The sequence below is a fragment of the Natator depressus genome, chromosome 2, assembly GCF_965152275.1.
Source record: "Natator depressus isolate rNatDep1 chromosome 2, rNatDep2.hap1, whole genome shotgun sequence".
NCBI classification, from domain to species: domain Eukaryota; kingdom Metazoa; phylum Chordata; order Testudines; family Cheloniidae; genus Natator; species Natator depressus.
In genome coordinates, this window is record NC_134235.1 from 251057746 (window position 1) to 251083029 (window position 25284).

At 42.2% G+C, this 25284-nt stretch overlaps 1 protein-coding gene across 1 annotated transcript in view; it reads left to right on the forward strand.

The window, feature by feature from the left end:
• Nucleotides 1–127: 127 nt before the first annotated feature.
• Nucleotides 128–25284, forward strand: part of TTC21A (tetratricopeptide repeat domain 21A) — a 61588-nt gene continuing 36431 nt past the window's right edge. The window contains exons 1-12 of the mRNA XM_074946341.1: nucleotides 128–220; nucleotides 2030–2159; nucleotides 3439–3552; nucleotides 9628–9794; nucleotides 11449–11571; nucleotides 12157–12314; nucleotides 13131–13215; nucleotides 14148–14246; nucleotides 15524–15719; nucleotides 21821–21918; nucleotides 22893–23093; nucleotides 23352–23481. Of these exons, the coding sequence (XP_074802442.1) occupies nucleotides 194–220; nucleotides 2030–2159; nucleotides 3439–3552; nucleotides 9628–9794; nucleotides 11449–11571; nucleotides 12157–12314; nucleotides 13131–13215; nucleotides 14148–14246; nucleotides 15524–15719; nucleotides 21821–21918; nucleotides 22893–23093; nucleotides 23352–23481 (1528 nt within the window). The 5' untranslated portion in view covers nucleotides 128–193. The remainder of the gene's footprint in view (nucleotides 221–2029; nucleotides 2160–3438; nucleotides 3553–9627; nucleotides 9795–11448; nucleotides 11572–12156; nucleotides 12315–13130; nucleotides 13216–14147; nucleotides 14247–15523; nucleotides 15720–21820; nucleotides 21919–22892; nucleotides 23094–23351; nucleotides 23482–25284) is intronic.

Consider the following 25284-nt stretch of genomic DNA (forward strand, 5'->3'; position numbering starts at 1 on the left):
GCTACGCGCTCGTCACGTGACAGGAGACGCGCTTAGTAACGGGGCGGGGCTCCTCGTAACTCAGGACGCGGCAAGTGCCCGTTGGAGCCGTTGAGGTTCAACTAGTCTCATGCGCCCCGCCACCCCCCGCGGCTGCCCCAGCCAGGAGCCCGAGCGGCCCCGCCCCCGGCAGTGAGGCGCCCGAGCCGCCGCCATGACCGAGCGCGACCCCCAGCCCATGGTACAGGGGTACGGGGTGCACTGGGCCGCGAGCGATGGGGACAAGGGAGGGGGCCCGAGGGGCCGGGGGCCGGCAACCGGGGGGGCAGCTCTTGCTCTGGGGCACGAGCGAGGTGCGGCTGAGAACGGGAGACAGGCAGGGGCGCGGGTGGTGCTGAGCCCGGTGACGGGCCGGGTGTGGTACGTGGGGCATCGGGCGGGGGCTCATGGGTATGTGATCTCCGGGCTCTCGCCCCCGCCGGGCTCTTCCTCCCTCCCCCATCCTAGCTTCTTCCTCCCCCCGCCTCACCTGACCGGCCCGGCCCTCCTGGTGTGTGTTCCGCACCCCTGTCACGCCGGCCTTGACTCCCCTCCCTGGCGAACTCCCCGTCACGTTCACGTTCCTCACCCCCACCTCTAACCTGGCATAGCGCTGCGTCCTGCCCCGCCCCGCCCCACTCCTCCATCCTGCTTCCGCGGGGCTCTTCTCTTCCCTCCCCCTGCCAGCCCGCAGCTGCAGGCTTTCCACCCCGCTGCCCCCAGGGCCGGAGAGAGTGGCTCTGTTCCTGCCGGCGAAATGCTGCTGTCTTCTCTTCCAAACCCCTTCCGAGTGTGCGTTTCAGCCGGATTCTTCTCCGCTTAGCCCGGTGTATGTAATCATAGAAGTGTAGGACTGGAAGGGACATCAAGAGGTCATCTAGTCCAATCCCCTGCAACCAAGGCAGGACTATGTAATAACAGACCATCCCTGGCAGGTGTCCAACCTGTTCTTGGAAAAGCTTCCAGTGATGGAGATTCCACAACTTACTTAGGTAATTTGTTCCAGGGCTTAACTACCCAGACATTTTTTTGACGATTTTCCTAATATCCCACCTAAACGTCCCTTGTTTCAATTCAAACCCATTGCTTCTTGTCCTATCCCCAGAGGTTAGGGAGAACAATTTTGCACCCTTCTCTTTGTAACAACCTTTTACATAGTTGAAAACTGTTGTCAAAACCCGCCTCAGTCTTCTTTTCTCCAGATTAAACAAACCCAGTTTTTTCCATCTCTTCTCATAGGTCATGTTTTCTAGACCTTCAGTCATTTTTGTTGTTCTTCTCTGGACTTTCTCCAATTTGTCCACATCTTTCCTGAAATGTGGTGCCCAGAACTGGACACACTACTCCCCTTGTGGATTTATCAGTGTGGAGTAGAGTGGAAGAATTAATAAGTAATTCCGTTTACACACTGAGAGCTGATTAGCTAACCAACAGAGGAAACTGATGACTTCAGTAGAAACAAATTCAGTGGTTTCTGTCTGGCTTCCAATTGACAGGTGTCATGAAAACCCATTTACACTGTTAGGCTCCTTTTTTGTCAGTCTGATCAGAAACATCAGGGATTAAATGGGCCTGGAGACTCAAATATATCCTCATCCTGGAGAAGGTTTATAATCTGAGAGCCTGATCCAGCATCCACTAAAGTAGATGGAAGGACTCATGTTGGCTTCAGCAGAGCTAGATCAGGCTTTAAGCCCACAAACTGGAAGAAAAAAAAACAGAGCAATAAGTGTTTTTTGGGTTAGCATTTAGAGTTTCTTGTGTTAACAAATTATGTAAAGTATGACTTTTAGAAATATTCTGTGCCCTTTGTAGCCATCTCTCTGCTGTCATACTGATATCTTAATATCTGGTTTTCAGTTTATGAAATAAGGATCATAATATGATCAACAATCAGCAGCAACTCCCTTTCTTTAGTGAAAGAATTTCCTTATTTCACACATTTTTCAAATTAAAAAGAGTACAATTACTTAAATAAAAATTAATTTTCCTGCTCTCTTCCTCCCTCCAGGCTTATATTATATATTATGCTCAAGAAAAATATTTCAACCATGTCAGGCAATTTGCAAATTTAGAACTGGACAAATACATCAATGATCCAGTGTTTCAGTTTTTCAAGGCATATGGAACCTTACATTTAGGTAAATACAAAGAAGAGATGATTGTTATATTGGTAAGGAAAAGCAACAATTGAATTTACTTTACTTTCCACCTGTGTTTTTTATTCTCTTGTTTAAAACGGATTATTTTACTTCTGCCTTTTACTTTTACTTTTCAATAACAGATATGTTCAGGAAGAGATAGATGGCCCACTGGGTTTAGCTTAAACCACTTCCAAAGTGATAAAGTAAACTAGAAAAAGGTACTATTTATACTGGAATAAGAGTGTCCACACAGGGAGTTACAGAAGTATAACTCTAGTGGCTTAAATTCACACATTGCCTTATATTGTCTTCCTGTGTAGACAATCCCTAAATCTCAAATTCTGTTTCCAGCACAGTCCCAAGCTGGTGTCACTGGGCTGGGCATGCCAGTGGGGTAAGGAGAGAGAACATCTCCTCCCAAGGCAGTCAGTCTGCAGTTGCTACTTCAGCTTTATGGCTGAACAAGGCTCTGTGGTTTCATATATGCGTGGTTTGAATACCAGTTTGTCCGTATGGCTCCTACTGTTTCATAGGGTACATAACAAAGAGCAGATAGAAAAGAGAGATACTATCCCCAATCAATATTAAACATATCCTTCCCAGCGCCCAACCATGGGGTTCCCCGACCTAGATACCCACACCCCTTCTCCCCAAGAGCTCAGGTGTGAGCCTCCGCCACCCCTTGCGGACACCCATCCCCCTTCCTACCCAGAGAAACAGCTTGAGGCTGGGTCCCAGCTTTCACAAAGTTTCCTGTGAGCTGCTCTCACCTTCCCTCTGGGCATGCTGGGAACTGCAGCTGCCACAAACCATCTAGCTTCTTCTCCCTCCCCCCAGCAGTGTCTTCTATAGTATGTGTAAGCTAAGATCTGCCAGGTCCAGTGGCCCATAATGGCAGCTAGCAGCACTGCAGCCTGTTTCTGTAGGGGAAAGGAAATTTGGTGCATAAAATGTTAATTTCCGCAAATTCTGCATTGCACAGTGGCGCAGAATTCCCCCAGGAGTAAACAGCAAATCAGGCTAGTAATGAGACACCTGAACCTGGATCACAAAATGTATCTCCATAGTACATTATTCCTCAGTGTTCCAATGTACCCAAAGCTAGTATACATACTAAATATACAGATATAAACAAGGTAGCTCCAGTGCCAAGGACATGTAATTGAAATGTACTTCTCAGTTAGCCTGAGTCTCTGAGCTGGGTATACAGCGAGTTCTTTGAGTGATCATTAAAATGTGAAAATTAGTGAATCTGCTATCTGTATTGCCTTTTCAGGTCAAATACAAGATGCTATCTTACAGCTCGAGAATGCCAGGAAGTGCCACTCTGATGTTTCATTATGCTGCCTTTTAGCACTCATTTATGCACACAAAATATGTGAAAATGTTGGTGAGTTTTTTTCTTATCTGTTAAATGTCATTCATCACAAACTTACAAAAATCAGAAAGTTGACCAAATCAGTGGTCTTGTGCTGCATTCACATATTTAGGTCAAATGAAGACCACAGGGGGAAAGTAGCCTGAGAGTATTTTTATGGAAATATATGCACTCTAACTGATGTCTATTAAAAGGATTCTAACTGATTGTTAAATGGAATAGCACCAAAAAGAAATATTGCTGCATTAATTGCTAAACTGACTGACAAGGGCAACCTGTCCCCAGCCACTCATTATCTGCCTGACAGGCTGTTTTGAGAATTAATTAGTTAGTTTTTACAGCACTTTGAACTTGTAAAGCGTTATATATGTGCTAGGTATTAGAGAACTTGGGGATTTCACAACCGAACAAGGTGTATCTTTTATGAGATAACTATCTCATTTTAAAATCCTCATGAAGACAAGGCAAACAATAGTTTTACCATGATGGAGGGCAGGAGGGGGATCAGGGCTGGGGTAGGGGGTTGGGGCCCAGGGAGGGGGTCAAGGGTGCAGGCTCCGGGCGGCACTTACCTCAAGCAGCTCCCAGAAGCAGTGTCATGTCCCCTCTCTGGCTCCTACGTGGAGGTGCAGGCAGACCCATCTGCAGGTGCCACCCCTGCAGCTACGATTGGCCGTGGTTCCCGGCCACTGGGAGTTGTGGGGGTGGCGCTTGGGGCATGGGCATCATGCAGAGCCCCCTGGCTGCCCCTACATGTAGGAGCCAGAGGGGGACATGTTGCTGCTTCCGGGAGCCGCATGGAGCCACGGAATGTGCGGAGCTGGGCAAGCCCCCAACCCTGCTCTCTGGCTGGAGCACCAGAGCGGGGCAAGCCCCGATCCTGCTCCCTGGAGGGAGTTCGAGGGCCAGATTAAAACGTCTGAAGGGCTGGATTCGGCTCCCGGGCCATAGTTTGCCCACCCCTGCCCTAGACAAACCTATGGTATGCCTTGACCAGTTACTTGCCTTGAATTAGCTATCTTATTTTGAACAACACATCTTTTTTTACTATTGACAACACATCCTTCAGGACTGGTCTTCTGAGTTCAGGGTGGTCTGGTTGTTTAAGCATTAGGCTGGAAATAATTAGACTCTCCAAGAAACACCTAGAAGTTCCCTACATTAAATCCTGCCTAGTTTGACTATACTTTTTACCCTTGCAAATTAGGTGAGTACTTGCAGTTTGTGAGGTGTGGATCTTTCGGATGAGATCTTAAAACCTATATTCCGTCTGCTCTTGTGGACATTACCAGTCCCATAGTACCTTTGCAAGAGTGGGTAGTTGCCTTGGTTTCATTTGCCAGAATAATCCCTCCCTTCTCTCCACACACACATCCCAGCTTCTGTGCAGCATATTGTGCACTCATTATCTGACTAGTAGCTGACCTCTGACCTTAGAAATAGGCTATATAATTGCCATATGAATGTAGTTAATAAAGCACGTTGGGATCCTTGGGGATAAAAAGTGCTATATCAATCTTATAGTAGAACCTCACTAATTCGCAGTTTATTAATATGCAAAACTAATAATTATCCCCCAAATCATAATTTTCATCTGACATCTCAGCAGAGATTTCGTAGCAGAATGCAATAAGGTGACCTCATATTACTATAGCTATTATTACTATAGCTATATTACTTTATAAAGCACATTGCTGAATATTTTAATATTGATTATTTGCATTATTGCAATGCCTGGGAGTCCCAGTCATGGACCAAGACCCCATTGTGCTAGGTGCTGTACAAACACAGAACAAAATACAGTCCCTACCCCTAAAAGTTTACTGTCTAAATATAAGACAAGAAACAACAGATGGACGGACAGACAGACAGGGGAGTTCAAAGAAACAATGAGACAATATTGGTCAGCATCATGGGCAGTGGTCTTAGCACACCAGCAACCTAACCGCTGTCAAGTTTTTATAGGTCTCACAGGAAAGGAGAGGAGGGGTTTGAATGAGGTAGCTTTGTAGATGTTTATGGGGAGCTTCCCCCAAGCATGAGCAACAGCGTGGGAGAAAGCACAAAGGTATTTGTTTGAAAGTGTAGCAAATGGGTGATTGAGGCTGACTGAAGGCGGGAGTTGCCCTTTCGATACTGAATGAGAGATGATAGGTAGGGTGGGGAATAGGTCATGAAGGTCTTGAAAATGGAGACAGATTATTTTATGTTTGATATGATAGAGAAGAGGAGGCCAGTGATGGGATGCAAAGAGAGGGGAGACATGGTCAAATCAACGGGATAAAGATCTTTGCATCAACCTTCTGAATGTATGTCAGTGGGTAAGACTCCATTTGTCAAGGCCAGAGAAAAAGGTGCTGTAGTAATTGAGACGTGAGATGATGAGAGCCTGGATAAGAGTTGTAGCTGCGTGGATGGATAGGAAGGGTCATGCTATGCAGAAAGAATCATCAATATTTTGGCATAGCTTGGACGTGAGGACCTAGAGAGAGGTCTAAGTGGAAGATGACATCCAGGTTATGGGCTTGAGTGACAGGTAGAATCATGGTATTGTCCACAGTGATCAAGATAGAACGTAGTGAAGAGGGCTTCCAGGGGGAGATTAAGAGCTCTGTTTTAGCTATGTTGAGCTGATGGCTAGACATCCACAAGGAGATGTTAGAGAGACATGCTGAGATTTTTATTTGGATGCAAGCAGACAGGTCTGGAGTAGAGAGGTAGATCTTTGAATAGACTGCATAGAGATGGTAGTTGAATGTGTGTTCGCAGATGAGATTACCCAAAGAAAAGATGTAGAGAGAGAGAGAAGGATGGGACAAAGAACAGAATTTGTGGAATGCCCCCAGGAAAGCTGAAAGGTGGGGGATGTCCTCCAAAGAACAAGCTGTGAAGTAGGAGACAACCAGGAGAGGATGGAGTCATGGAAGCTGAGGGAGGACAAGATTTCATGAAGTACAGGATCAACGGCATCAAAGGCAACTGACAGGTCAAGGAACATGAGGCTAGAGTACTGGTTCTAAGATTTGGCTAAGAGAAAGACATTAGCGATTTTGGCAAGAGTGGTTTCAGTTGAGTGCAAGGGGTGGAAGCTCTATTGGAGACGCTCTTAGATGCAACTCTGGACAGCTGTTGTAAAGAGTGTGTTCAGTTAACTGAAAGGTGAAAAGGAGATGGGACAGTAATGGAGAGGCAAGTAGGGTCAAGAGTGGCTCTTTTAAAATGAGATTGACTAAGCATGTTTGTATTGTGTGGGGAAGAAGCCAGAGGAGAGTGAGGGAGATTAAGGAGAAGAGTAGTGTAGGGCAGGCGTTCTTAATCTTTTTCTCTAGGAGGCCCCCCTCAACATGCTATTAAAAACTCCAGGGCTCAGTGGGGGCGGGGAGGACTTGGGGCTCCGGGCCGGCGGGGCGGTCCTTCATAGGCGTAGTCTGACTTTTATTTTGAGGGGGCAAGGGCCGGCAGGGCTTGGGCCAGCTCTACACAATGTGGTCCAGGGAGGGAGTGACACCTCCACTCCCTGACTCACCTCAGCAGGCCACCCAGGGGGGACACAACCAAAAAATATAACTCAGAGGGTGGACTCAGTTCAAAAAGTTTGAAAACCACTCAGGGTGCAGGGAGAGGGGTAGCTCTGTGTCGGTAGGGGGTAGCTCAGGGTGCAGGGAGGGGGTAGCTAGAGGCCCTGTGCTGGGAGGGCTCCCTCTGCAGGGGCTGCTCTCCAAGGGCTCTGCAGCCCTGAAGCCGGGTCCCCCTGCCCAGGCAACTCTTACTGGCTGCATGAGTAGTCAAAGGGGGGTGGGAGCTGAGGAGCAGCCGCAAACCTGGGCACCAGCAGCAAATGTGGGAATGCCACAGCTGTCCGCTCCATGGCACCACCAGCCAGAGGAGCAGCTGCTCCGCACTGCCTAGCTCTGGCTTCTCACCTACAACTTGGCCAGAGGGCAGGGCCTGAAGGGAACTGGGGAAGATGAGGAGGGAGTGGAGAAGCTGGAGCTACCCCCAGGACTATCCCACTCTGGGTAAAACACTGCAGCTTGGGGGGGCAAAACCCTGCCCATGGGCTCAGGGCTTCTGCCCGTGGGGAGTGCTGGGGCTCGGGGCTTCAGCCATGCGCTGCTGCTGGCTTCATCCTGGGGGTGCACCCTGAGGGGGGGTGATGGGGTGATCCCAGCTTCAGTTGGGGGGGTGCCAGGGCTCCTGACTTTTGTCCTGCACCGCGGCCAGCTTCTGATGGGGCGGGGGGCACTGGGGCTACCTTGCTACTCCCGTCTTCAGCCTTGGGGGAGGGGCACTGGTGCTCCCAGCTTCAGCCCCACGCCACTCCCAGCTTCAGACCTGGGGGACACAGGGGGTCCCAGCTTCTGCCCTGCACCGCTGCTGGCTTCAGCTCTTCACTGCGTCACTGCAGGCTTCGGAGAGGGCCGGGTGCCAGGGCTTGGGGCACCGGGTTTCAGACGGCGGGCCTGTGGCCCCCCTGAAAGGTCTTGCAGACCTTTGGTTGAGATGTAGGGTATGAGAATGTGTGCAAGGGAGGTCAGGAGATGGGGCCACTGGGGTAAGTGGTGGGGTTATAGGAAGAGAGCAGATGAGAAACTTCTGAATCTGTGACCAGGGAGAAGGAGTAGAGAGTTGTAGGGGGCAATAGGGGAAAGAAAGGCAAGCCAAGGGGAGAGGCATATTTTGTCAGTTTTCCCTTAAAAGAAATCAGCCTGTGCAGAGGGAGAAGTGGAATTAGGAAGAGGGAAAGGTTTGAGGAGTGAGTTAAAGGTTGTGAAATGGCAGCTGGGATTGCAGGTGTGAGATTCAGTGAAGTAGAGTTGATTAGCCTGGAAGATGGTAGAACTGAAAAAGGAGAGAACAAATCTGTAATGGAGGAAGTGGGCCTGGTCACTGCATTTTTGCCAGAGACTCTCCACAGCAGGAGCGTAGGAAGTGGTGGTTGGGGGTGAGCCAGGGCTGGGGGCTGGCAAGGCGGACCTTTCAATGGGAGAGGGGGACAAAAGATGCAAGAGTGGAGGAGAGTGAGGAATGGAGTGAATCAGCAATGATATCAGTGGGGAAAAGATATTGTACTATGAAGAATTAAACTACACAAATTAAAATAAATGGGTAAATTTTATTTTATTATGCAGTAGCCTTGATGTTATTAAAATTGATTACTCTCTTATTTGCTCATTTGTAAAATTCTGTAATCCACAATGGGTAGCCCAGTCATTAGTACACATTAGCAAGGTTCTATTCTATTACTGTTAACATCAAACACAAAAATGAGTGGGAGCATTCCACAATGTTAGTGCATCATTCAGAGCACTATTTGTTGTTAATTGTTAACATATTTACATAATTGTTAAAGAACAAGAACACAAAGTAGATGGAACAACTAGAAGGAAAGGAGTAGGGAAAGAAAGAAAATATGGAGAGGGAAAGAGGACTGTTTATAGAAAGATAAGAGGAGAAAATAGAGTGGCATGAGAAAGCCAAGAGAAGGCAAATAGGCTTAGATTATAAAATAATTTCACTAATTGTTTGGACAGTTCCAGGAGTCATTAATCTGTTTTATTGTATTTGGTATCTCCCAAGCAATGTGCAAGATTATTTCATAATACCAGGGAGAGAAAGGCAGGGAGCTAATATTAAATCTAATTGAAGTTATTTGCAGAAAGATATTGCAAGATATTGAGCACCTTCTATTCATGTTAAAGTGAATGGGATGGGCGTGTACTGTGCTCAGTACCTCCAGGATTGGGCCCAAATCTCACACATGTTGAGGGGAGAATAGAGCCTACAGTAATAGAGAATGGTGTGCTACTTTTTTCAATTTGTCTGTATGCAAAAAAATAACTCCAGTTAAAATATACCAGTTCTAAAAGGAAAACAACCTGCTATTTTTTGCCCTGATTCTGCAAACCCTTACTTGCATGATTAGCTTTGAGTTCAATGGAACTACCCATGTGAAAAGTTATCCACGTGTATAAGTGTTTGCAGGATTGGGGCCTTTGGTTCATTTGGCTACCAAATACCATATTTTGGCATTATATAAGTTCTATATATGTTTTAAACATTTTTGGTTGGGATATTTGCTTTCAGATCGTGATGCTGTTTTGGAGCTGGAAAACAAATTAAAGGAAACCCGGAAGACCGCAGGAATTAATGCATTATATTATGCAGGAATGTTTCTGTGGCTGATGGGTAAAAATGATAAAGCAAATGAATACATTGACAGAATGCTGAAAATGTCTAATGGATCTAGAGAGGTAATGTATATAAAGGTTTTTCACCCATAAGACAAATGTCTGCCTGAAGTTCTTAATATTTAAAATTAAATGTAATCACAGTTTTAATTAGATGGTAAAAAATAAACCGGCAAAACATAGTCTACTATCCCTAAACTTAGATTTACCTAGATATAAATATCTTGTCTCATACACAAGCTGAGGTGAGAGCTGTTTGATGCTGTTTTTAAAACAGTTTGAAGTGGATGTCTCCACCTCAATCCAAATCAATATTTTTTTGCAAAGGAAAATAACTACATGCTGAGTTTCCACCATGAAAAATGGCACTGGCTTTATTCACTGTGTACAAATACATTTGTGTACACTGTGAACAAAAACATTACTACTGTGTGCAAATATATTATTTGTTGTAAAAACTGATGAAACAATTTTCACGGTACACAGATGATCAAAACACTACTGTGTGTGTGTGTGATGCTACTGACTTGAAATGAATGAAGCAAATTGTTTCATCGCGGTGCTGTGGAGTAGGACAACTATCACACAAGTATGCCATGATGGGCCATCTTCTATTGTAAATGTGAGGTCGCTCCACTGACATCAGTGGAGTTAATCGATGTAACTGGGCACAGATTCTGTCCATAATTACACAGCCTTCATGCAGATTACCTTGGAATGTGTGCAATTTCTGGGAAGGCCCAACAGCCTGTGCTATAGAGAGGCAAACCCCATACTTTGATGAAATTGTTTTTGGAGGAATTCAGCCAGGGAAGACTCAAGATTTTTCCTTCTCTTGAATTCCCTCCCATGGATTTCATTACAGAAGAAAGCAGACTGGCCACAGAAGCAATATTGAACATGCAAAAAATTAGACAGGCTGGTCACATCTGTCACATGTTAACACATGCCACAGGGTGTGGATATTTATATATTGAAGTTTTGATGGATACGCAACAACAGGTGGATGACAAATCCAGACAAATTTCTCAATAACTATAATAGTTGAGGTTTTTTTCTGAAAATTCTCGTCCATCTGTTGATGTGTTGCATACTGAGAATTTGATAGTTTTGACTCCTAATTAAATGGATAAGACAACAATTGAGGGGGGGGGAGGGGAGCGTGTTCTGGTTTTATCCATATACATTGCCAGTGGAGGATGACCCTTTTAACAAAGATTGTGTGCAATGGCTAATTCAAATATTTGCCAGAATACTGACTTTGAGAATGTTTGAGTCTTGGTCTGTCATTTCTCTTCTGTCAGTAATAACAAAAATCCATTTTATAATCAAGGTAAGGCGCTGAAGGGTGTGCTTCATTGTGCTTAAATGGCACCTCTTGGTTGGCTAGGCACTTGGCCACAATGCTCATTGAATTTTAGTGAGGAGGATGCTTTTGTAATTTTAAAGACAGGTGTATTGTTATTAGGCTGCATCAGTTATTGCTATGTATGGCTGAAAGTGATGCTGCTTTCTGATGTTATACCTCTTGTGGCTTAAAATAATTTTCAAAGGTGGTTAGAGATTGTGAGAGGTATCTTTTTATTATTTTTATGCATTTAAATATTTAAACAAAAATAAATGTACTTGAGACAAGAAATTAGGACTTTTCACTGCATATTATGATTTGCCTATTGTGTAACTTAAAATATATGGATTTTTTTTTTTACCTTCACAGGGTCTTGTGCTTAAAGGATGGGTGTACTGTACATCTGACAAACAGCATGCTGTTAAGAAATCTATCAAATACCTTGACGAAGGGATCCAAGACACCACCGATATATTTGGGATGATGGGAAAGGTATGATTGTTAATTCTTGGGGGGGGGGGTTAACTCTATTTTATACTTTCCTTCTTACTTCACTCATTGTCATTGGACTTCATTTTTGACAGAGAGGACACAAGACAACTTCCTTTTCCTGTGCCCACACATAGCATTGTTGACCCCTAGGTTGCTTTCCAGAAATATGCAGCCTGTTTTCAAAGTGATTTAGGCACCTAAAATACAGATAGGTGCCTTGTGAGATTTTTCAAAAGTGCCTAAGCAGGTTCAGTGCCTAACCCCCATTAACTTCCAGCTCCTCCCTTGCTAGTCCTGGCCATGAAAGTGGGTAGGGAATGGAAGATGCTGGTATGCAGTTCTCTAAAATGGTTACTGGTGAGTCTTGTGATGTCTGTGTGGGGAGGGCTTGGAGGCCCTGAATTTAATCCCCCTTCTTGTTGGCTCCAGTTGCCACAACAATAAGTGATCTGGATCTTTTGCTGGTTCAAGTAATGAAGCAGATGGTAATTAGCTACCAATTTAATGATATTCATTTAGCATATCAGTACAATCTGCCACTTTTCTGAATCAATGAGATTGTTTTTCTTTTTTTTTCCTCCATAGGCAAGATATTTCATGATGCAACAGAACTATTCAGGTGCTCTGGAAGTAGTTAACCAAATAATAGTCAATTTTTCTGGTTTCATACCAGCATTTATCCTCAAGATGAGGCTATTTTTAGCTCAGCAAGACTGGGAGCAAACTTTAGAAACTGCACTAAGGTAGGGGATAATAAAAACCAAACAAACCCAGTACAGACTAAGATATGTGATTTCCTTTCTAAATTCTGTTACATGCCTCTATAAAGTTGTAACCCATATATTTGTAAAGTAAGAGTATATTTCTTCTTCAAATTCATTTACTCAAAATACATTTAACAACTTAAAATATTTTAAGCAATTTTCTTCCATGAGGTCCCAGACTAATTTTTCCTGATATTAAGCACAGTTTCATGGTAACTGAAGTGTGTGTCCCTGGGACAGCATTTGTTATTTATATCAGAGTGTAAATTCTCAGATAGCAAAAAAGCCTATCCAGCAGTGTCTCAGAGCTCAGGTCAACTGTCTTAGGCTTGTAGGGCTTGTGATATGGGGCTGAAAATAGCCATGTAGACATTCACGCTCAGGCTGCAGCCATGGGCTCTGAGATCCCCCCCCCCCCCCCCCGCAACAGATCTCAGAGCCTGGGCTCCAGCCTGAGCCCGAATGTCTATTCAGCTATTTTTAGCCCCGTGGTGTGAGCCGTGTGAGCCCAAGTCAATTTTTGATCTGGGCTCTGAAACTCACTGTCATGGGGTTTTCTTTGCTGTGTAGATGTACCCTTCGATACTCTAGAGCCACCGTTTTTCCTACTTTCTATTTACCACAATTAGAAATGTATCATTTATGAAGCTTTAACTCAATGACTAGATTATCTTTCAACATCAGAGAACAAGCTGAATCTATTAAAAATAACTGTATGTACTGTATTCTGTTTTGCTTTGTAAAACTTGCAACTTACATATAATACATATACATATATAATAATTATTGTTTAAGAATCCTGAGTAAAGATGGGACCAATATAGATGGACTTCAAGCTAGTATTGTAAATGAGCTTTCAAGAACTGGAAACTTGAATGCAGTGAGTATTCTATATTTACAAGTATTTGAAGTATAAAGTTGAGGCCTTGATTTTTTTGTGATCCTTAAAGACCTCATGGTATTTTTTCAAGAGAAGTGGTATGAAGAGGTTCTAATCCTAGAAGACACCCCAATACTCCATGAATCCCAAACCATCCTCTGTCACCGTAGGAGCATATCCCTATATTTCCAATATCAATATTATACTTTCATTCACACTTGATGCTGGAATGAAGTCTTCAAAGCTGACCTGCATCAATCCCATCTTTAGACTCCTTCCAGGTTTCTGAAGTGCAAGGGATGGATTAGATGGCTTTCTAGAGGTGCTTTTTAGCTCAAGTGGTTCTGTGATTTTTTTAAGAGCAATAAGATGAAATGTAGTTGGTGGGAAGGCATGTGAGCCAGTTTATTGTTAGTATCCTAAACTGTTATAAATGTACTCTGTAAATCACAATGTTAATTTACTTGGCCAAGTGATTTCTGTAGTTAGAATAGAATTCATCCAGCAGCACAATGGTGATGGAAGGCTGCAACAGAACATTCGTAATTCTGCTGTAGAACAGAAGTACAGGGAGAGTTCACAACATTGTCCTGTGACATAGCTGATGTAGGCTTTTGTGGAGTAGGGGTTGGAGAAGGCTGATGAAGAGACAGAGGAGAGGTCAGTGGGTTCATGATTATGAAGCCCGTGGGCTTGAGTAGCAGCCACTGAGCTCTGTATCTTGCCTGCTGACTTGATGATGGATTCTATACTCCATCCCAACACAGTCCCCTACACAAAACCAGTCTACTCAGACTTCGTTTGGTGGTCATGAATTTTACCCTATGTAACATTCAAAGGACTCTTTTGTGTAAAGAATGGTAATATTATCTGAATTATTGTCTCTAATTTTGAAATAAATTCATTAGTTCATTAAATATTTTTTTCTGCAGGCATCATTTCAACTTAGAGATTTTATTCATTCTTTGGAGACTAAGGAACCTCAAAATGCAGACTTACATCTTCGAAAAATCCTTGTGGTCAGTAGATTGGTAAGCATATTTGTTTAAAAACTGATAGTAATTATGCATCTGTGGAAGCAACTACATAGTTGCAGTTGTAACTAGTTTTCCATTATAGGTCTATTCTGGACCTCTCTGATTCAGCCTCCGAAAAAGAAAAAATCCTTTCCAGCTTAAATGTCCTTTGTGGCACCTGATGAAAGTACTTTTTTTTTTTTTTTTTTTTTTTTCCTGTAAAGTTTTGGTGCAATTGCTCAAAACATCTGAGAGAGATGAGAGTTTTGAAAATGTAGGTTTTCACCTTTGGCAAAAGTCTTAGCTTTTTTTAAAAAATCACCTCCAAATGTCTCTGTCTATTAAATTAGTTTGTTTTATTCATCTGCACTCGGTAAGAGCTACTTTCTTTGAGTGCTTTGGGGAACATTACACGGTTAGTATTAGAATTATTTGATATGGGCATTATCATGCCACTCTAACTCACATTGGTTAGAACCTTACTCCACAAATAGTCCTTTTTGCCTCAGTGGTGCATACTCACAGACAAAGGTAATGCTCAACAGGAGTAATTGTGACAGTATCTGGCCTATGGATTTTAGAACCTGTCCATTATTATGTTTGTTAAACATTTATATTGCTGTAGTGTCTGGAGACCTCAACCAGGTTGTAGCCACATTGTGCTGGGCACTGTCTAAACATAGAGAAAATGACAGTCCTTTCCCCCAGAGAACTTACAAACTTAAGGGTCTGACTTTTCTGCAGAGTTCATAAAATCTACAATGCTAAGAAGTTTGCAGAATTGTTTGAAGAAATGTTGCAAGCAGAAGACCAAGATTCATTAGTTAGCACAGTGTTATCTGGCATAGCTATTATCTAGAATATGTCAGTCACATACTCAGACAATTTCACAGGAAATAGTTGCACATAACAGAGGAACCAGCGTTTTTCCTTGACAACTTCTACCCAGACCTTAGAACTCAATGATTCTGGCTTTGTTATAGGTGAAGTGGATTCACCCTTAATATTGGAGACAAGCTCTATGAATAATACATAATATGTTTGGCCACCCATTGGATATTCCTCAGAAATGAAATCCCAACCCCATTGACTTCAGTAGAGCCATGATTTCACTCCAAATATTCCATTTGCCGCTTGGTATTCCAAGCCAGTGGGCCTATTTTATTGTTAACTATTTTGTAGATTTGCTATATTTAAGTACTTATTTTCCCTCTATTTTATCTGGACTGAATTGGAATTTCTTTATATTCTGTACATTGTTCAGTAGTCCATGTGAATTTTGTTACTTTCAGTGTGGGAAAAATCAGCAAATCTTGCAGCTAATATATGGATTTATTGAACGCTTGTATACAAAATTAAAGTCTTCAGATGCATGTTTTGCTAATGAGCTGGGATATCAACTGATTCTTCAGGGGAAGTGGAAAGATGCTTCTGTGTGGTATAGAAGAGCCATGGAGCTGGATGAAAGCAGTGTAGATGCTCTAACAGGTAGGGTTGGTTTGGTATTTTTAAGAGGACTCTGATAATTTTAAGCTCTTTGGGACAGAGAATTTGCCTTCCTTTATGTTTGGAAAATGTTAGCACATTGTGGATGCTATTGGAAACAATAATAATATTTCAAGACACCAGCTACTTCAGCTTTTTTTTTTTTATTAACAGATATAATATCTGAATGCAACTGGGTTTGATCAATGTTCTTGGTTTTCCTTTTTTGCATTAACATTTGTATTTTTACATACACTCATATATATGGAGTATGTGGGCCAGATCCTTGGGCTGGGCTAAGTCCCTTTTGCACTGCTTCAGTGGTGCAAAAGGGGTTTATAACTGCCCCAAAAAGGGCAGGTGGGGGATTCTTCTACCAAAGGGGAAAATTTGATATTACAAGCCCATAAGGTCTTTTGTATGTTTGCATAGATACTAATGTCATCCACACCAGAAAAATCTGAAAACAAGTCATCCCTATCTACTAACTGCAATAAAGTTTTCAAATGTGCAGGAGTTCTATGAACTTACAGTCTATGAAGGCCTTTACTCATCACTTCAATCACAGCTTGTGTTCACATCCACTGAATCTCCTCATGAAGTCTCTGTTTATTATGCTTCTCACAGTGTTTCTCCTTCTCCTGGTAGCTGTACAGTATCTGCAGCTTCTGCATTTCTAAGTGCAATCTTTTCAGTTCCAACTCTATTGGTGCCATTGTCGCTCATGCATTCCTGCATCTGGGCACTACCTTCCATACTCCTGAACAGCTTTACCTTAACCTGAGAGCTTTTCTGGTTTTGTCCTTGTGGCATCTTCCTCAAGGCACCCAGACGTGTTACCCCAGTGCCTCAGCAAGTAAGAGCTATGCGGCTGCTAAGCTGTGTATCAGCCTCCTGACTCACCAGCTTGTCTGCCTTGCAAGCAAACTCTTCAAGACTATGCCAGTCTAAAATCTTGCCTTGCACTTTCCTGTCCCCAAGTTCCCCAGCAATGTTTCCATGCAGTATCCAGTCCCTCTCAAAAGGGGGACTGAAACTATAAAATCCGGGGCAAACACCCCAAAACATTCCTCTCTCCCCCTCCCCTTTGCATTCACTGTACCTGAAGAGACAAAGGAAGCAGCCTTTGGACTTTGGGGGAGGGTTGCTGACCTAAAGAGTTTGGTCAGTAAGACTGCTGTTAAAACATGTGGTGAGAAAACTTTGCTTTGAATCTAATATAGTTGGTTAAGTTAGGCACCAGTAAGTGTTTTATCTTTATTTTTCTTGTAACCATTTCTAACCTTTCTACCTCATTACATGTACTCACTTAAAATCTATATCTTTGTAGTTAATAAACTTGTAGATATAATACGGTGTGTTCAAGTTGAAGTGTCTGGGTAACTCCTTTTGAGGTAACAAGTTGTGTGCATATTATTCCCTTAAAGGAATAATGGATGTGACATATTTGTACTGTCCAGGAGAGGGCTGGGCCGTACAGAATGTACATTTCTGGGGAAAGATCTGGGACTGGGAGTGTGTTGGGTCACTCTGCAGCATAACCCAGGCTGGTAAGAGCCAAGGGGTGGCTGGCTGGCTGCAGCGCACACGCGCGTGCGCACACACACACAGAGCTGGGAGTGACTTACATGCTGGAGGCTGTTTGTGAGCAGTCCAGGTTGGAGGCTACAGCAGCAAGGCATTGTAAAGGGTACCCCAGGTTACCGGGCAGGGGTGGTACAGATACTCATTAGTCTGGATTGTACCCTGGTATGTCACACATGCCCAGTGCAGATGGAATCTTTGGGAATTTAGCTGCAAAGTTCTAGTAAGTCACTACTGCGCAGGTGCGAACTACAATTTTTCAAAGGCTTATAATTTAACCAAAATTTGGGCAGATTTTAACAGGAACAGCAAAAGACACATCCCAGACACAAAGACCTGGCCCTTGCTGATTTCAAGTCCCTGTTCCAAAGCACAAGCAAGAGCTTCTCAAAGAAAAGGTTGCTATGTTTTTTTAACATTGAGAAAACAGCATATTTTTCCTAGTTTTGCTCTTAAATTGTTGACATTTAAATTTTGAAAAAATTCAACTTGAAGTAAACACCCAGAGTGGAAAATTTCAGCCCAAATAGTTAAATTTGGCAAAGTTATAAGCAACTGAAAACAAGAGTCTTAAATTGGGAAGTGTTTGGACAGCCTTAATAACGGGCGGAGCTAGCAGTCTGACTTATTATGCTCTTTTGTTAGAGCTGCAGTCTTGTAAGTGCTGCAAATCTCAAAAAGAAAAGCACGCCTAGGGCCCAATCTTGCAATGTAGTAATAGCTCCTTTATCACTGAAATCAACGTCAGTTGAGGGCACGTAACACTTAGTACCTTGCAAGATAGGCCCCAGTTCAGCAAAGCACTTAAACAGTTATTTAACTTTAAACTAGAGCTGTTAATTAATTGCAGCTAACTCACGCGATTAACTCAAAAAAATTAATCGCAATTAATCGTAGTTTTAATCTCACTGTTAAAAAATAGAATATCAATTGAAATTTATTAAATATTTTGGATGCTTTTCTACATTTTCATATAAATTGTATTCTGTTTTGTAACTGACATAAAAAGTGTACGAAAACAAAACAATGTAAAACTTCAGAGCCTACAAGTCCACTCAGTCCTCCTCGTTCAGCCAATCGCTAAGACAAACAAGTTTTTTTTACATTTACAGGAGATAATGCTATCCTCTTCTTAGAATCATAGAAGATTAGGGTTGGAAGAGACCTCAGGAGGTCATCTAGTCCAACCCCCTGTTCAAAGCAGGACCAACGCCAACTAAATCATCCCAACTGGGGCTTTGTCGAGCCTGACCTTAAAAACCTCTAAGGATGGAGATTCCACTACCTGCGTAGGTAACCTATTCCAGTGCTTCACCACGCTCCTAGTAAAATAGTTTTTCCTAATATCCAGCCTAGACCTCCCACCCTGCAACTTGAGACCACTGCTCCTTGTTCTGTTACCTGCCATCACTGAGAGCAGCTTAGCTCCATTCTCTTTTTGGAACCCCCCTTCAGGTAATTGAAGGCTGCTATCAAATCCTCCCTCATTTTTTCTCTTCTGCAGACTAAATAAGCCCAATTCCCTCAGCCTCTCCTCATAATTCATGTGCCCCAGCCCCCTAATCATTTTCCTTGCCCTCCGCTGGACTCTCTCCAATTTGTCCACATACTTTCTGTAGTGGGGGCCCAAAACTGGACGCAATACTCCAGATGTGGCCTCATCAGTGCCGAATAGAGGGGAATAATCACTTCTCTCGATCTGCTGACAATGCTCCTACTTTTGTAGCCGACATTGCAAGGTATTTACGTGCCAGATATGCTAAATATTCATTTGTCCCTTTGTGCTTTGGCCACCATTCCAGAGGATATGCTGATGACACTCGTTAAAAAAAAAACGCATTAATTAAATTTGTGTCTGAACTCCTTGGGGGAGAATTGTATGTCCCCTGCTCTGTTTTACGTGCATTTCTGCCATATATTTCATGTTGTAGCAATCTTGGATGATGACCCAGCACATGTGGTTCATTTTAAGAACACTTTCACTGCAGATTTGACGAAATGCAAAAAAGGTACCAATGTGAGATTTCTAAAGATAACTACAGCACTTGAACCAAGATTTAAGAATCTCAAGTGCCTTCCAAAATCTGATCAGGAGGGGGTGTGGAGCATACTCCACACTCCGATGCGGAAACTACAGAATCCGAACCACCAAAAAAAAAATCAACCTTCTGGTGGTGGCATCTGACTCAGATAATGAAAATGAACATGGTCCACACTGCTTTGGATTGTTCTCAAGTAGAACCCATCATCAGCATGGAAGCATGTGCCCTGGAGTGGTGGTTGAAGCATGAAGGGACTTATGAATCTTTAGTGCATATGGCACGTAAATATCTTGCGACGTCAGCTATGACAGTGCCATGAGAACGCCTGTTCTCACTTTCAGGTGACATTGTAAACAAGAAGCGGGCAGCATTATCTCCTGCAAATGTAAACAAACTTGTTTTGTTTGAGTGATTGGCTGTACAAGAAGTAGGACTGAGTGGACTTGCAGGCTCTAAAATTTTACATTGTTTTATTTTTGAATGCAGTTTATTTTGTACGTAATTCTACTTTTGTAGGTTCAACTTTCATGATAGCGATTGTACTACAGTACCTGTATTAGGTGAATTGCAAAATACGATTTCTTTTGGTTTTTTACAGTGCAAATACTTGTAATCAAAAATAAATATTAAGTGAGCACTGTACACTTTGTATTCTGTGTTGTAATTGAAATCAATATATTTGAAAATCTAGAAAACATCCAAAATATTTAAATAAATGGTATTGTATAATTCTTTAACAGTTCTTTTTTAATTTGCATTATTAATCGTGATTAATTTTTTAATTGCTTGACAGCCCTACTTTAAACACATTTTAAAATTCCACTGAAGCTAAGACTCAAGCACATGCCTAAAGTTAAGGACATGCAAAAGTGTTTTGGTGATTAGTGATAGATTGTTCAGTTTGGATAATAATGTGGAGTACAGATCAATTTAACATTTTTTTTTGTTTTATCAATTTAGAAAGAACTTTTTTAGTATTTGCCAACACGGACTGTACTATAGGTGTGCATATGCCCCATGCACATCAGATCAGATTTGTTCAGCAGTGGCCTGTAAGTCTGCACTTGTGCCCTACATGTCCTCAAGCCCCTCACGCAAGGGCATAAAGGATGGAAAGGGACCATCTGCCACTCAGTTCCTTCTTACAATCTGTGGCGGCAAGATGGAACTTCCTTTGTGTCCTGTTTACCCTGTAGCTGTATCTTTCTCATTCTTCTGACCGTTAGTGTTAGTTCTTATAGTTATTAGTACCTAGTTAGGCCATTGGCTCTTTTAACAAAGGTGGGAGGAATTTTAGTTTCCTCACGTTACCTTGGTACTATACTTAGGCACCATCCCTGTGATGGAAGCTAAGTCTCCAGATTTTAAAATCCTTCTAGCCTGTGTGGCAGCTATCCCCTTAAATGATGGGTATGTTAAGTGTGTTTCTGGCCTTAGAGAGGGACACGTCCCTGAAAAATATTTTGCTCTGTAGATTTTTTTCAAATGTCACCTAACAGGCTGGAGACGTCTGATTGAAATTATTTTTGTTAAAGTGCTAAATAAAAGGTGTGCCTGGTTCTGAGACCCCTTTGTGAAAAGAAGGTCCTGTTGCTTCAAAACTCTATTTAGCCAGTGGTCCTGGATCCTGAGTTTCCTTGGACTCGAAGACACCTAGCACCTCAACAAAGTCTACTGACATCGTCACACAGATCCCCTTGGGTCAGTCAGTTGCTCCTCCTGCCCATGGTAGGAAAGAGTACTGCTCTAAGACTGTATCCTGGCACCAATCACTGTCACCAGTTTATAGAGTTGCTTCTTGATTCAAAGTCAGCAAGGGTTTGTCTCCCTCAAGAGTGGTTTGACACCACGAGTCATCTGATATCAGATCTTAAGATTCAGCCAAGGACATCAGTGAAAGTCTCTCTCAGACTTCTGGGTCATGTGACCTCTTGTACAGACATGACACCGCCGTGTTATGTCTCTGTCCACTCCAGCGATTACTAAAGTTAGTCTATCAGCTAAACAGATGGCATGAATCTGCAAGTAGTCATTACTGAGAATATCCTATCACCACTACTCTGGTGGAAGGATCCACTAAATGTCTGCTACGGTGCCAATCAGAATGAGATCTGTATGAAAAAATACCTGAAGAAAAAACGGTTACTTACCTTAGAGTAACTGTGGTTCTTCAAGATGTTTTGTCCACATGGATCCCATAACCTGCCCTTCTTGCTAATGCAGAGCTCTTTAAACTTGGGATTCTGTATTGGTGAAGGAACTGAGTGGAAGCTGGGGCTTTGCTGCCCTTTATGCCCTTGAATGAAGGGCTCATGGATACGCAGGATGCACAAACAGCCCAATGAACATTGCTGGTCCAAAGAATCCAATCTCATGCACACAGGGTGCTTGTGTACCTTTTTTATTGTCGTGGTTAAATGTCCTTTTTATTGTATTTCTAAGCACTTGACATGTTGTTGTATTAATGTTGTATTACAGGTATTATTTGGTGCCAGGTGCTGGAAGGGAAGCTGGATGAAGCAGAGCACCAGCTGGAATTCTTAAAGGAAATTCAGCAGTCCATTGGAAAATCTGCGGTTAGATATAGAAATACAATTGTTTTCTTTTTTTTTCTTCATTTCTACACATGTTCCAGGCACACTGAACACCTTTAAAATTCTGTGCAGTTATGCTGGTGTAAATCCAGATTAACTTCATTGACTGACAGAATCTGTCCCACAAACATTAACAAAATATATTCAATCAATCTTCAGAACTAGACTGTCTAAAAACTTTCTCAACTCCATTCCCCCACACAATTTGTCCTCCTTGGGAAAAGCAGGAAGGGACTGCTAAGTCTTGAAGGATGTTCTGAAGGCTACCAAATCTGGGCTCTAGAAGATCAAGGCGAGAAAAATGTTCCAGAATCAAGGATCCTGCACAGAAAACACTACTGCCAGCCTCCTTTCATTTAATCAGGGTTGTTAGCTGCAGCTATGATTGCAATTGCTTTTGTATTACATGGGGAAAGAGACAGTCTTTTAAGCAGATAGTCCCTGCCATTTAGGAATTTATAGGTCAAAATCAATGTCAGTGTTCATATGGAAATGGATGTGCAGACCCTGGAACACACATGTAATGTGCACCCATTGGGGGATGCTTCTTAACAAGTGGACCACATTCTGCTCTAGCTGTAGTTTCTGAATGCTTCTAAGGTGCAACACCATCTGTGGTTGAGTCATGCAAGATGCTGAGTACTTTACCCCCAGTCTAGCAAAGCACTTAAAGCACATGCTTATCTTATGATTTAGTAGTGTTTTACACTCATTTGTTACTTATTTGCGTGGATGTAAATGATTATACAAAGCCCTAAAGGTGCAACATTTAGACAAGGGATGGAATAGTTCCCAAAATAAAACACACAATTTGATGTAAATGGATATAAGTAGCCTAAAACTACCTTCAGATGATCACTCTGTGTTTGCCCTGAAATCCACTGGAGTTATGTGCACTTATCTAAAGACAGCATTTGTCCTAATATAGTAAAATATGGGAATTTTCCTTTTCACAGGTTCTAGTTTATCTTCAGGCAGTTATTGCTTCAAAGAAAAACAAGAATGAACCAGTTGCAACTGCCCTTCTGAATGAAGCTGCAGAACTTCATTTTTCTGCTTTGCGTGGCCTTCCTCTGAGCATGGAATACTATGAAAAACTAAACCCCATGTTCCTGATTGAAATCGTGAAGGAATATTTAGTCTTCTGTCCCAAACAGGTGGGAATTATTTTAGATTAAATATTTAGTATTGATTTATTATCTGTTTATATTTAACTTTGATATTGTAATTTAGAAATCTAGATGTTTAATTTCTGCAGAATACATGCCCATAACTTTCATTGATCTTATGAGGCGATATATGTAGAAATGGAGGAGAGACTAGACACCAATATATTTTCTTTTGAAATGGTACTCTGTATACTACACTTCTGGAAAATATGTAGTAAGGCCAGTCTAATTCTTAATTTTTCATAGCCTAGGTCACCCGGTCAAATTGTATCTCCTTTTCTTAAACAAGCAGCTGTAATTTTGAATCCAGTGGTTAAAGCTGCTCCTGGTATGCTGGAGCCTCTTTATCTAATGGCACAAGTTAAATATTTATCAGGTAAGACAAGACCATGTTGTTAAATCCAAATAAAAATAAAAATTTACATGCTAAGAAATGATTAAACTTAAGACTCATTGACTGCTAGAACACATTCTGAAAATTTGGATTAAACTGAGTTAGTACCTTTTGATGTATGCAGTGTTGTTGTATCCATGTTGGTCCCAGGACATTAGAGAGAAAAGATGGGTGAGGTAATATCTTTTATTGGCCCAGCTTCTGTTGGTGAGAGAGACAAGCTTTAGAGTTTACAGACTTCTTCTTCAGGTCTGGGACAATCCCACCAACAGAATTTGGTTCAATAAAAGATATTACCTTGCCCACCTTGTCTCCTAGTACCTTTTGATGTATTATGCTTCTTTGTGTCCCTCAGTTTGTCCAATGAAATTACATTACACCATAAAATTTGAAACATAGGTGGATTTTGACACTGGCTTATGCAAGTGGCAGTTTTCAAGGGTAGGAGTAGTAAAATATTTAGAAATTTGTCATTAGTTGGTCTCTGATAATGAAACTAAGAGAGAAGAAAATATGATCATTAGGAATATATTAATTATTGGGATTAAACCAGCCATTATCACTATTTCTCAAAAGTGGAAAAAAATGCTAGGATCTGATGAAAATACTACTCCTGTTTCATTTCTAACTAAATATTCCCTTGGCCTTATGGGCACAGAACCAGTCTCCAGAGGTTGTAATGAAAGAGCAAAAAATGTAAATGACTGCCAACGGCTATGTCATAAAAATAAAGGGAAGGGTAAACCCCTTTGAAATCCCTCCTGGCCAGGGGAAAGCTCCTCTTACCTGTAAAGGGTTAAGAAGCTAAAGGTAACCTCGCTGGCACCTGACCAAAATGACCAATGAGGAGACAAGATACTTTCAAAAGCTGGGAGGAGGGAGAGAAAGAAAGGGTCTGTGTGTCTGTCTATATTCTGTCTTTGCCGGGGATAGACCAGGAATGGAGTCTTAGAACTTTTAGTAAGTAATCTAACTAGGTATGTGTTAGATTATGATTTCTTTAAATGGCTGAGAAAAGAATTGTGCTGAATAGAATAACTATTTCTGTCTGTGTATCTTTTTTGTAACTTAAGGTTTTGCCTAGAGGGGTTCTCTATGTTTTGAATCTAATTACCCTGTAAGGTATCTACCATCCTGATTTTACAGGGGGGATTTCTTATTTCTAATTACTTCTATTTTTATTAAAAGTCTTCTTGTAAGAAAACTGAATGCTTTTTCATTGTTCTCAGATCCAAGGGTTTGGGTCTGTGGTCACCTATGCAAATTGGTGAGGCTTTTTATCCAACATTTCCCGGGAAAGGGGGGGGTGCAAGTGTTGGGAGGATTGTTCATTGTTCTTAGGATCCAAGGGTCTGGGTCTGTAGTCACCTAGGCAAATTGGTGAGGCTTTTTACCAAACCTTGTCAAGAAAGTGGGGTGCAAGGTTTTGGGAAGTATTTGGGGGGGAAAGACGTTTCCAAACAGCTCTTCCCCAGTAACCAGTATTTGTTTGGTGGTGGTAGCGGCCAATCAAAGGACAAAGGGTGGAATATTTTGTACCTTGGGGAAGTTTTGACCTAAGCTGGTAAAGATAAGCTTAGGAGGTTTTTCATGCAGGTCCCCACATCTGTACCCTAGAGTTCAGAGTGGGGGAGGAACCTTGACAGGCTATATAAGACATTTGTGCCACTGAGTGTCTGCACTGAATGAGGTGGGTCTCTGTGGGAGCCATTACTAGCCTGGCTGGAACTACACCATCCTTTAATTAAATTATCTGGAAAAATGCCCCTTTATTTAAAATGATTC